At 33.7% G+C, this 14,155-nt stretch overlaps 1 protein-coding gene across 1 annotated transcript in view; it reads left to right on the top strand.

Moving 5' to 3' along the window:
- Positions 1 to 14,155, top strand: part of LOC122405844 (cholecystokinin receptor type A-like) — a 92,563-nt gene that overhangs the window by 27,157 nt on the left and 51,251 nt on the right. Inside the window, exon 2 of the mRNA XM_043410859.1 lies at positions 12,095 to 12,292. Within this exon, the coding sequence (XP_043266794.1) occupies positions 12,095 to 12,292 (198 nt within the window). The remainder of the gene's footprint in view (positions 1 to 12,094; positions 12,293 to 14,155) is intronic.

Here is a 14,155-nt window from a genome sequence, read left to right as displayed (position 1 = left end):
AGAACTTACTGAAAATTTCTTTAAACCGCGAAAAAAAATTCAAATTCATCACTCAAAAACCTTTAAAAACTATAGCACTTAAAAACCTCGCTTGAAAGCGATTTGAAAACCAATTCCCCACTTTTCTAATTTCTTTTATTCTAAAGGAGAACAAACCAAATTAATTTAAAAAGTTACCATTTTAAGTTACTAAAATTTATATGATATCAATTCGAGGCTAAGTATTTCATTAGTAATTCGAAATAACACGTATTAACAAAATATATGGTTATTAACACGATATCAACATTCGCGTGCTGAATTGTTCTGAAATAATTCAATTTTAATATTATGCGATTATGTTTGAATAAGCGTTGAGAATACTCTCCTACTTAGGACGTTTTATCGAAATTACTAAAATATCAATAACCGTAAAAAACCCCAAAATCTTGCTTCCCAATAATTGGAACGATGGTGACCTATTTTATTTATAAACGGATCACATAAAATTGTCAAAATTGCACACGGAGAGACTTTTATACGAATATTTCGGATGAATACATAGAAAAATTTGCTATGTTTTGTAGCAGCGCTCTTCTATATCGCCATTCTATTACATTTCACCAGAGTGCATAGTAATTTTGATGTCGAAAGCAGCTCTTTCAAATTTGACTATGTACGACAGGCAAAATTTAAGTCTGCAACATTCTTACATCGAACGATGTATCGATATCCGAATGTCACTCGTGTTTTTGGCGAAATGTTAAAAATTGGTGAATTGGAGTGGACAAATTGCTTGAAATTTTACTATGTACCACTGGTTAATTTTTATGTTGATACTCACAACGCCTCATATAGTTGATGGGCGCATGAATTTTGCTATATTATTGAACAAAATTCATTGCCGTAAAAGGGAAAATACGAAACTATGCAATTTTTCGTATAGCGTAGAGAAACGATTGCTATTTCATCTCCTAAATTTCCATCAAATCATTTCATTATTTACTATGTTTTTAATCAAAATTCGCTCGGTATTCATTTTTGATAAAGTACAGCGCGTTATTTACTATGAACTGTGGTAATGGTTCCCCAAACTTTTACATTATTTGACACACTCTGTAGTGATTATTATTATTATATCGATGTAGTCCGACGTTACTATAAAAACATAGTAATTTTTGCTATAAAAGTCTCTCCGTGTGTAAATAAATATCAGTCGAGAATACTATTCTGGCCCAAGCAATGGTAAAGTCATGAGTTACTTTTTGACAGCAGATACTTATAAGAAAACCGAAATCTTCCTCCCCATGTCTTTTTGCTGAATTTGACAATCCAATATAAATTACATGAATTACAAACGATGAAATCATTTTTTACTTTATGGAGGTCGAGACATAAGAAAAACGATTTTTCTCCGAATTTCAGAGTCCCTCTGTATCTTTCACAACATTCGACGTCGATTTAATCGGTACAAATTATGTTTAAGGAGGATGGCTACACTCGTCAAAATGATAAGAAATTGATCAAATTTGGTAATAATGTTCTTCAACATCAAGTCCGAAGACACAATTTTTTTCAAAATTTTCTTCTGCTTAGTTATCGAGTAATTAGGCATTAAAGCAGATTTTTTATGCCCGGAATGTATACCTATATGTATGGAAACGCTATGCTTATACACTTGAACTTTAGTGATCAATTACTCGATAACTGTACAGAAGAAAAATCTTAAAAAATTTGTATTGTCAAATTTGGCCCTAAAGAATATGTTCACCAAATTTTATTAAATTCTTATCATTTTGAAATTTTTAATGTATTTAACATGGTTTAGCATGGCAACATTGTATCGTCGGTAGCCACTCTCCTTAAATACGTGTTAATGAGGTCGTGCACACTACACAAGTGTTAAACAACAGATCTTTTCTTTGATTATAGAGGATTAATACAATTATCCTTTCAAAACTTATAGATTTGAAAATTAATTTTTTAATTAATTAACCAGTCCGTTGTAATCATCAAATGTATAAAACATCATATCATTATTAGTGAAATTTTGACTACTTAACTTTTTGATTTGCCATCGTTGTTGTTATAGAGGAGAGATATATAGGTACATAGCGGCTGGTAAACTGATAACTCTTCACTGACATATGACTCGATAATATACGGGGTGTCCAATGGGAAGTTGCTAAAACTAAATATGTGTCGTTTCCCTCCATGAATTCAATAGGGGTCCCTTTTTCTAAGGCGCATATCTAAAGCCACGCAGTTTTATTCCAACCGTGGATGAAGCAAGTATACGCGCGCTTTAAAATGAGTGAGTTCACCACGGAAGAAAAGTATATCTTATTGAGTGCTTCTTCTCAAGGGAAAACATTTATAGTAGTGCGTATAGAGGGTTTCATACTAAGTTTGGAACTCAGAGTTGCCAGCGAAAACACTCTGAAAAGGTAAGATTTTAATATTTATTCATATTCATCTATCACACAACTTGTGTTTTAATTCAGTTAAACTGCATTGAAGCAATTTTACGTTATTTTTGTAGGATAATTGATAACTTTGTGGAGTATGGTACACTCCAAGACCGTAGATACGAGTTGCCAGGTCCATCTGTTACGGTGACTACACCAGAGAAGATCAACGAAGTTGAGAATTATTTCAAACACAATCCAAATGATTCGATTCGGAAAGCTGCTAAAGCATTAAAAATAATCAAATCATCATTACACAATATTTTGAAATATTTTTTAAGGTTTCATCCGTACAAAATAAGCACTCATCAACTGAACATGCCATAACGAAACGCACCGAATTTTATTACACTGTTACGGGAATTTTTGAAGCCTAAGAACTTAATAAGAAAATGATTATTTATTCCGATGAAGCACATTTTTGGATGAATAGGTACTTATACAAGCAAAATTACCGGTTTTGGGGAATGGAAAATCCTAACATATTGCTAGCGAAGTCCCTTCATCGACAGAAAATAACGGCATGAGCAGCGATTTCAGTAAAAGGAATTTATTTGTAATTCTTGAAATCTACGGTAACAGGAGAGTTACAAACAGCTTTTGAAAACGGAATTCTTCCCTTATGCAAAAAAGAAGGGACTGGTTAAAAAAAATTTACTTCATGCAAAATGGAGCGACGCCCCACCGGACTCATGAGGTATTTGAAGCTATTCACCGCGTATATGGGACTCGAGTAACCGGTCTGGGGTATCCTAAATACTGAACCCTTGTGATTTTTTCGTGTAGGATTACATTAAAAATCATTGTTCCGTTAAAAACCCCAGCACAGTAGAACAACTGATCGTGGCCATCCAGGAAGTGGTTCGCGGCATTACGAACGATATATTGGACACAGTTTTTCATAGTTTTCAAAAGAAAATTGATTTTTATGCACAATCTAACGGTTCGCACTTCGAAAATATCTATCATTAATCACTGTACTTTTTCGTTATTTTTATAAGATATAATAAATTGACATAAAAAATATTTAACGGGGTTTTATTTATGTACATTTAAAATTGCAGAGTTCCCTCTATTTAAAGCAATTTGGCTTTTTTGATTCAGTGCGCGTGTTTAGAAATGGCAGCCGATTAGTTTCAACAGCTTCCTATTGGACACCCTGTACATTGCTTACAGACTGGTTTACAGAGTGGGGCCAATATCGCAACTTTAAAGTGTCACGATGGATGAAAATTTCGAGCACATACCTTCGCCAAATGTCGGGAAATACACATGGGGTCAGTGGCCCCTATTGATCTTTACTGTGAAGAGACTATTCGTCCGATTTGAAAAAACCAATAACCAAAATGAAGTTCAATCTGTCTAGAATACGATAAAATTGATTTGAAAAAAAAAAAAATAGTGGTGAAGAATACACGGAAACGAGCAAAATCGTGAAAAAAAACTTGTTTACATAAAAAATTGTAATTCCGTTAATTTTATAGATAAATAAATGAAATTTTCAAGGAAGTACCATTATATATGATAGTTTCATAAAAAAAATAATCCAATATTAACTGATTAATAAAAGGTATTCATTTAAAGCAATAAACATGGGACATTTTACAGCGAGTTTTTTTGCCTATTCATAAAAAAATATATACAATCGTATTGTAACGCTACAACCATATAATTATGAAGGGATTATACGCCAGTACGCTCAGTGCGTACAAGCGTCTACATAGAACGTGAGTGGGTGCTCGGAAAAGAGAGAGAGAGAAAGAGCTAGAATCTAGTGACTACTAGGAGGGACATTGTCACTTTCGATTTTGGGATTTCCAAAAATATGTTTGTAGCGTTCCCTGAGCAACCTCGGCTCAACCCGTTGCAATATTTCTGATCCTGTACTGACAAAGCGTTTAATGCACTTGAAGGGATATTCGACATAACAGTAACTATAAGTACCTTATGAGGAGATAATCTCCTGAGCCGAGCAACTTGGCAGTGATTCAACTTCGGTTTAAATATTAACATTAATTCTGGAGTATTTTTTTTCCACATTCCACAACAGTTTTTGTTGTTGCGCCTTCATGTGTCGAGTCATGTTGTGAGGGTACAACGGTGAAAGCAGGTATACCAAAACAAGTAATTTTTACACACTTGTCGTTTTTTCTCTTTTGTACATTGATCCCTTTGACGGTGTATGATTCATTTCAATTAGTTTTCTGAGCGGAAAACTAGGCTATCAGATGTATCATCAAATCTTGACAAATAATTTTCGAGGCAACCGAATTTATTACAAAAAAATCGCGGTGAACAGAATTTCTTCCACAATGGTTATACGAGTTTTTTTTATACAAAATTGAGTTTAATCACACCGGCACACAAAAAAAGTGGTCAGTACTTTTTACTAGATCCATGTAATTCTATGTATTTTGACGCGCTGAATCAGAATTTGGGGCTAGTTCAGTGCCTACACCCACCAATTTTGAGTAAATTGCGAAAAACTGCTAAAATTGTAAAATAATCGCATTTTTCAGATAAAAAATTTTTTTTTTACCTTTATCATGCATGATTTTTATGTAATTTGATGTGCTCAATTCGTATATATTTTCATTATTTTTTGTGGATGTTGGAAGAGATGCAAAAGTGATGCAGAAAATACGAGAAAGGAATTTTATAGACATCACACCGTTCTTTTTGTATAACGAACTCTTTTTTCTTCCAATGTTCTTCATAGAGTAACAAATGACTTTTACATTTGATGCGATTTTTTTTAAATTTAAACGCTTCTGAGAACAATTTCATATTGTTAAAAATTGCGAATTATTAATAAAATACTTATCCTCCGATTAATATAATAAATTTTAGTGCTGCACGTAACTGATATTGTAACTCTTTTGATTCATTAGAATTTTCTCAAGTTCCTTATGCTTCCCGTAGGAATAAATTTCTTACGTTCTATTTCATTTTTTTTTCCTTTACAATATAATTCATGTTTTGTAAATTTTTTCTTAATCATTTTGTTGAAATTATTTACAGTTGGTTTCGTAATTTTTTTTACATACCATTATGTTTTTAATTTTTTTCATTCGTCATCCGACGTACTCGTCACTTAGCAGATTATTTTCATTTTATTCATTACGTTTGATTATTTGAAGCAAGTTTGGAGAAAATAGATCGATCAGCTTCTTATAAATCATCGTGCATGTGTTTTTTGGACTACATGAGTAACACATCGGTTTTCACTGAGACTACTGTCCAGGTGACATAAAACATAAATGTACTTATCTCCAATTTTTCAGCATTATGAGTTCTTTAAACATAAAAGTATAAAGAAACGTTTCATTGGCGTCCGAATAGAGACTTTAGCTTCAATCTGGATAGGAAAAAGAAAGTAAAAAACTATTACCAAAAAATGGCCTCTCATTATAACCTTAACAAAAATACCGTACCGTCAACCAATAATGATTTCTCCAATTCGACGTTTTTCGATCCAGTGAACGACGTTTCTAATACGACAGAAACTCACGATAACCTAAAGCAATAATCAACTAGAAATATGGGGGGAGGAGTCAACGGAGTGGAACAACCAAGGAAAATCACGAGCATATACAATACTCGAACACATACAAGAACAGCGGAACCCGGACTTAAGAGCAAAGGAACTGAGCAACTTGAATAACACAGTCTTGAGGTGTCTAGAAGGAATGGAGAGGTACCTCCACGAATCCATCAACACGATAAAAAAGGAGCTTACCGAAGTTACCATGGCGTGGAATACGAGCAAAGAAACTTCGGATAGGACATTTCGAGCAAGCAGACAAGACGTAAACTTTAGTACATAAAGCAAAGTTCTATTTTCACTTATTATCAGTTCTTTAAACATAAAAGTATGAAGAAACGTTTCAGTATATATCCAAGTTCTAAATAGTGAAAAAAATGTCTGATAAGTTTTTGAGGGTGTTTATTTAGGATTTCATTGAGAATTTCAAAAAATTCGATCAAGCAAGTATCCTTTCGACATATGCAAATGCTATTACAGCTCTTTCCGCTCAAAATATGTAAAAAAGACTTCGTGTCACTTTCTTTTATTACCTGATTATTTTGAGTTGAACGAATCATTGACCAAAAAATTCTTTTCAAATAATAATAATAATTGAAATTCCAGATATGTTACGACCAGGAAAGACAATTGATGCATTCCGGTGGAAAGAAATAATTCAAAATTATTTAAAAAATAAGATATGTAGACGCAATATCTCTAGTAGAGTTTTCCAAAAAGATGCCAACAAGTTATCTTATCGATCGATTCGATTGTGGAAATCATAAGTCATCCGCGGAGAAATTGTGAACCAAAAATTCTTTAAAAAACAAAAAAAAATCTACGCGATGGTACGTACTTTTTTTACGGTCAATGACACTTGCAAATTGGAAAAAAAATCTGCAATTTGCAAAAAAAAAGTTACACGAAGCAAACACATGGGGTCCAGCGACCCCCAGCACAAAAAATGTATCACTCGATCTCATACCCCGCACGAACTCAATTTGTTTAATGCGGTATGAGGGCCCACCTAATACAGAGGACCCTTCAAACTATAACTGAGGGGGTGTGGGGAACTCTGCCTGTAGGCTCTAACAGCTCCATATTTAGCTCTAAAGTTGGCGCTGGGGGCCAGTGGATCTCAGGTGCGTACTCAAAGGGTTAAGCAACATTAAAAAGGCTACATCGATTTATCCATAAAAAATCAATCTAAGATTGAAAACATAATATCGAAAGCTAGGTAGTTCTGTAGTTTTGTTAAAATCTTAGAAATTGGCTGAAATACCAGTCCTAGCTCGAAAAAAAATTGGAGGAATTTTAAGGTGGAGCAGCGATTCGAAACAATTACCCTGAAAATTTTCAAGGGGCTTTATAAAAATACTGTCCTTATTAAATTTATAAAATCCGGTTTCAAGCTAAACATTTTCGGTTACCCTCTTTCAAATCCGAAATTTCTTGTTCCTTTTATTTAATAATAGGTTATTCTCGAAGCGGGTGAGTCTCTAGTTTTTTTTCCTCTCTTCTTTACTCATTGTGATGATGGAATTAAAGCACCATCGTGTGGAGAAAAATAAAAGGAGCAAAACAGCCAGGAGGAGTCTTTAAGGAGTTTCGGTACAGAAGTACAGAGTTTCGGAAATATTAAGAAATTGATCAAATTTGGTGATAATGTTCTTCAACATCAAGTGCGAAAACAAAAATTTTTTCAAAATTTTCTTCTACTTAGTTATCGAGTAATTACGCATTAAAGCAGATTTCTTATGCCCGGAATGTATACCTATATATATATGGAAACGCTATGCTTATACACGTGAACTTTAGTTATCGAACTCGATAACTGTAAAAGAAAAATCTTAAAAAATTTTTATTGTCAAATTTGGCACTAAAGAATATGTTCACCAAATTTTATAAAATTCTGAAATTTTTGAAATTTTTTACGTTTTTATCATGGTTTAGAATGGCAACATTGTATCGCCTGTACCGAAACTCCTTAACGAGCGTTAGTTGCGCTTCTTCTGGATCGGAGAACCTTTTTTGTTATATCACGTTGCCTCTCCACCGACGAGAATATTTGTGATAGGAGCTTCAGGCACTTGTCTCAATGCATACGAAACCGGACAATAAAAACGAAGAACAAAAACTTTTGCTTTCTAGAATGGAAATAATAAACTAACATACACCGTCAACGAAAACTTCTTACGATGTATTTTCCTCATTCACTTCAATATTATCATTCATGGAAGACAAGATGGAAGAAGTATTCCATATCGTATCAAGCCGAATAGACTGTGAAATCTTAGATGAAACGATAGGCAAACGACACGATGTCCAAGGATACGGCATAATAGAATGTATCTTCTATCGGCATTAGTCTCCTGAAAGTAAATTGATACCTCGAGCGTTAGAGAGCTTCGGCTACGCCATTGTTTTATCACATCATATATGAAAGCTTATTCTTATATCTGCTACCTGCTTCGGTTGGTTCATCGATGTGACTTGTCTTTCAGTGTTATGCGAAAGCACAGAGAAGAAGAATTGCACGTGTATTACCAGTATCACTAACATACAGGTATAAGATCATTGTCGTTGAATGTACTCTATTATTTGCTAATAAAAACTAGACAATGATTATACGTTCTGGATTTTAATAATAACATGTATCCTGCCCACTTTTTAAACATAGTGAATAATATTTAATGAAATTCTGTTGTAATGTATTCTGTTTATTTGCGGTAAATAATAGTTTAAGGTCCCCTGATTTGAGCACATTTTCATGGCCTCTTACGGGGTAAAATTTTGAATTATTTCATTTACAATTTTGAGTTTTTAACACTGCATCTTATGGAATGAAACGTCGACTAAGACGCTAAGTCTCAAACACATCGACAATAGATGTAACGCCAAGCGTTACATATAAATGCTATATTGAAAAAGAGACATGTATTTTCATTGAGGTTTTTTCGCTTTTCAAATCGAAGTCCGCACATTCGCTCAGTTTATTCTTTCATTATTAATTATGAACTTAAAGACGGAGTTTTTGTGGTGATGAGTCGATTGAGGGTTTTTTTTCCAAATTTCGTCGTCCACCGGAATTCCCAAGTAAGACAAGATGTTTTATAAGTTTATTTTTTTTTTATACTGAGGCAACCGTTCGCCAATCTGGGTATTTCTGAAACGTACTGGCAATCTTTAATGATGCCAATGGAAATGCACGTCTTGGATTTGTATGAATTTTCAACTCCGTTTTCAGTAAAATCAAGACTCTTTATTTTTGGGAAAATGACAAATCAGTTCACAAACTATCGTTGCCGAGTCAACCAATAAGAGACTCTAGTGTGTCGAGTCTTTTCAGTAGTAGTACTCCGTTACATCATTCCATTGTCATTGAATATTTTTTACCTTCATACAAACGATGGTCGATCTATTTTTTCTCGATGAACGCCTATCAAGTCCGTTGCAGTGCCATTTCATTATGGAAATAATTCAACAAATAAGCAAAAAAATCTTTAACCACTTGGGAAATCTGCAAGATTCAAATATTGAAGAGTAAATTTTCTTTATTTTATGAGCTTCCCGAGCTCGAGACATCATTACATTCAAATACCGAATTTCCATTCATTTCCTGAAAAATAGGCATAATGTTTAAAACATTAGACAAAGAGATTTTGTTGGCCCAACTACGCTCGCAATTGATGAGAACAAAATATTACTTATCAGTTAGGACGTACGCATCCATGTCTAAATTAGAACGTGTATCTCAATTTTTGTGTTACGCGTGCGCGTGTTTGGGCATCCAAGTCCGTTTATGTGCACCTGTGAATTGGTATGTAAATATATGATAATGTGTTTAATAGGATGATTCAAAAAAAGAAAATTTATTATTTTCGATTGGAACAAGTTCAAAAGTTTCATTTAGGTACCAAAAATAGACCAATTAAAATATATGCCCTTACTATTAATACGAAGTTAGTATGCATAGATCTTATCGATTTCCCATAAAGATATAACACAGAAAAATTCATTTTTTTCCTTTTAATTTTTGAAACTCACGAACGATACGTCATACCGTAAAGTTCTTGGTACATTTTTCTAGAGAACTGAACGTTTTACAAAAAAGGTATGATGTCACTTATCGGTAAATCAACTCAGACAACGTTTATTCAAGGTCAAAGACAAAATTCATGACCATTATACCATTTTCTCCAAAAAACTATCACAAGGAAGGTCACCTTACTGTACTCCCACAACCTGGGTCGAAAAAATTAAATTCTGTAGTTCACATCAAAGTATAAACCCTCACAAAAAATTAGCGGCCCACTCGTATATTTTAGGAATGAAATTAATTCTTAAAAATCCAAATACTAAAAAAATCCAAAAAACATTAAAAACAAGAAACAAAAAAAAATTTTAAATGCACTTTCAAGACTAAACTTCAACCTTTCCGTGGTAAGGGTGTGAGTATAGATTCTTATATTGAAACTAATGGAGTCTTGGCAACATATTCAAATTTCACATTTTCAAACATTTTCAACAATTTTCGCATTTATCTCCGAAACCACTGGTTCTATACGAAAAATGTATAGAACAGAAAATGTTCATTACTTCATGGCCTACAACTTTTAGTAAAACATTTGCCTCTAGCACCAATACTTATCACAATAAACGCGAAAAACACTGAAAAAATCGATATTTCACCGATTTGCCCTTGAAAATTCAACTTGCAGGTATTTTGAAGGTCATATTCATAATCAGCACGTCGAAATACATAAGTGTACCAAATTTCAGATCAATCGAAGGTATGAACTAAACGGAAGTACACCCTAAATTGAAATTCAGTGGCAAAATCGTCTATTAGTAGACTCCACGGCATGACTTTCCCTGAATCAATCACCAGTTGAATAATTGAACGTAATATGAGTGTTCATTCACATCAGTGAGCATGGCCCAACATCATCGTGTACATGGCAGCACTTTCGTTTTGATATTCAGTGCCCCGGGAATCCTGAAATTGTAAACCCTGAAATTTTTAATTTTGGGGCAAAGTGGACTTTCAAAAAATTGAAGATAAAATGATTTTTCAAAATTGTTTTTTCAAACTCGGTTACATGTTAAAATAATACTGCGACAAAATAACCTGACAAAGTACCATGCGTCCAAATGACACAAAGACAAAATAACACATGAGGAAATATCACAAAGACAAAATAACATATAACAAAATAATATACCACAAAATAATAAATGTGTGTGCAGGTTCGAAACACTTTTGATGTGTGTGCGGAATCGTTGAGTAGGTCGTAGGTCCACAACACTTTTTGGACCTGTTATTTTGTCGAATGTTATTTTTTGTCTGGTTGTTTTGTCATGTTTTATTTTGTCTCTGAGCTATTTTGACGTGACTCCTACTTACTTCTTACTTTTTACATGACATGCAGTGGATTCAGTTTTCAATCGATTGCAAATAGAGGATGCTGCTTTTTTCTTTTCGCCAGCCAATTCGACCTGACATGATGGCCAAATTCGAATGTAACCTTCAACAGCTCTCGAAATAAACTTTGTTTCGGTATGCACTCGCGAGTTCAAATATTACAACGATAATGTGTGCTGAGACAGCATTCTTTTTTCGTTGAATTAGAACGTCAAGAAACAGAGAACTTTTCACGAAATTCAAAGTAAATTTGAAAATGGAGCAAACTGGACACAAAAAATTTTTTCAAAAAGAAAAGCCCACTTTGCCCCATATTTTTTCTTTCAAAAAATTTAAATTTCATTGAATTTCACCGTCCATTCGAGGAAATTAGTCGAAATCGTCAACAGAGCATCTTTTTTTCGACAGGATATGGGAAATAAGTGTGAAAAATTAATTTTTTAACACCGCAGTAATTGACAACAGATATGTAAACCGACACATCTAGCTTAATTGCTTATGGCGTCCACTTTTCCCCACATTCCCTTATATCATTATATAGTAATATAATATTAATGATATTATTTATTTCGCGGGGAATGATTCGGATATTTGCTATGGTACACACTTTTCGATTGATTCAATGAACGAATTTGAATAATAGGCTCAGAAGAATGTATGATTTTGAAATTTGTTTTTTTTTCTCTGAAATTGCAGCTTGCTCGGTCTCGGTTTCGGTGTGGACGTTAGTTGCTATTTCCGTTGAGAGATACTACGCCATATGTCATCCATTGAGATCTCGTCGATGGCAAACCCTGTCGCATTCTTACCGGCTTATCGTTGCGATATGGTCGTGCAGTTTTCTCGTCATGTCACCGATAGCTGGTCTTAGCGAGCTTATACCAACGAGCACCGGTGAGTATGAACGTTTATATAGGGTGTTTTTTTTACAATTTTCAAATGAAAAAAAATTTTCTGGACCCCAAATGGCGTGCTCCTCAAAAATTGCCGAATTTTTTTTTCATTGCAATTTTAATAGAATGCACCTTGACTACTCTATTTAGAAAGCAATCGAAAAAACATTAGAACTGCTTCTAAATGACTCGTTTTTTCTAAATTTAATTTTTTTTGTTCCAAAATTTCTTTTTCTTTCTTTTTGAAGTATTGGTTAAAAATTTTCGAAAAATTTCTTTGTTCCCTTTTCTGCACAATTATACCAAATTGGAGAATTAAAAAAAATAATTTCCACATTTTTTGAAGCACCCCGTTTTGCCCTGGTCTCTCCATATGAGTTAACTGTAATAACGTTGTATACACGAAATAAAAAAATATAACTGAATATACGTCCTGATCAATATACGACTGTGTGTATCCGTAGAATAATTTCTCATATCCGTGCCAGAGATTCTGCATTATTCATATGGAACTTTGCTTCGGAAATAATGGGCTCCCACCGTTATGACACTTGTGGAACAATTTCTGGTAAATACGACGAGACAAATGAACGATGCTGGTACTTTGGCCTTGTAGTTGACGAAAATAAATTTCCGAACCGAGTCATCTCAGCGAGTGTTCCCAAAGAATAATAGAACGTATATGAGTTTCGATTTCGTGCAGACATTCTGGAATTTTTCGCGGAATCATTCACGTTCGAGTTCCGCTTGTTTATCATTATGGTATAAAGAGAACAGATTTAAAATGTGCTTTATGAGTTCATCTCGTGAATTTTAAATAAGAATCAGCATGAAGACACTTTCCATCCTTCACCTTCTATATTTATTTTATTATAAAATTCAGCTGAAATATAAAGTTTAGTGATACTATCTCGTAAGAGATTCGTTTTTTTTTGGACTTCGTTGAAGCTAGTAATTTGAGACAAACAGTAAAGGTATACAAAGTGACCCGACCGTCATTGAGGGGGGATGGTGGGGAAGGTTCCCCTACCACAACCCTGATGTAAACTGGTGGTGGTCACCCTCTCCCCTCTTTTGATATTTCATTTGAAAATTCAAACAGTTTAATAGCAATTTTTCAAATTAACCACTGATGCATCCATCATACAATTGTTGGCTTGGTTTGGAACCAGTGTTGCCAGTTGGAATCGGCTCACCGTACTAGATGGCGCCACAAAACGTACGAGAATTGAACATTTCGTACCATAATTCGAATTCATGAAAAAATACTTGAAAATAAAATTTCTTTCGAGAAAAAAGCTTTACCCTTAGGCCAAGTAGACTTACTTAAATTAATGAATTGAGATTAAAGCAATTCTTTTCTAGTTTCTGTTTATAAAAATATGTCATGTGTAAATAAGATTATTTCAGTAAGGGTACAGAATACAGGATACAAGATTTACAGAATGATAGGGTATGTTAAATAAAATAGTACAAAAAATCCAACCATTTTAATTACGTATTGTCTTGAAATTTATTTTATTTAATGAATAAATGAGAATCAAGTGAAAGTGTACATGAGTTTTATGCACAAAGATTCAACGTCCATTTCACTCCTCATTCGTTCGTTTTTTCTAACGCTAGAGTACAACGAAGTTCTTTTCTTCTTATTACTAATTTTGCTAAACAAATCATAAATCACAGCTGTCCATAGGAACTATAAATTTGACACTAGAAAAAGTAGATAGTCAACATTAGATGCCCATTAAACAAATCTCAATAATAAACGCGATACGCGATTTTAATTAATTTTTTAATCGTATTTCGGCTTCTGCTTCAATAATGATTCGTTGGGTTCCCACGTGTAACACGTGTCTGATTTTCC

This window comes from Venturia canescens, chromosome 2 (assembly GCF_019457755.1).
Source record: "Venturia canescens isolate UGA chromosome 2, ASM1945775v1, whole genome shotgun sequence".
Lineage (NCBI taxonomy): Eukaryota > Metazoa > Arthropoda > Insecta > Hymenoptera > Ichneumonidae > Venturia > Venturia canescens.
The sequence above is the reverse complement of the archived record's forward strand: the minus strand, read 5'-3'. Positions and strand labels throughout refer to the sequence as shown.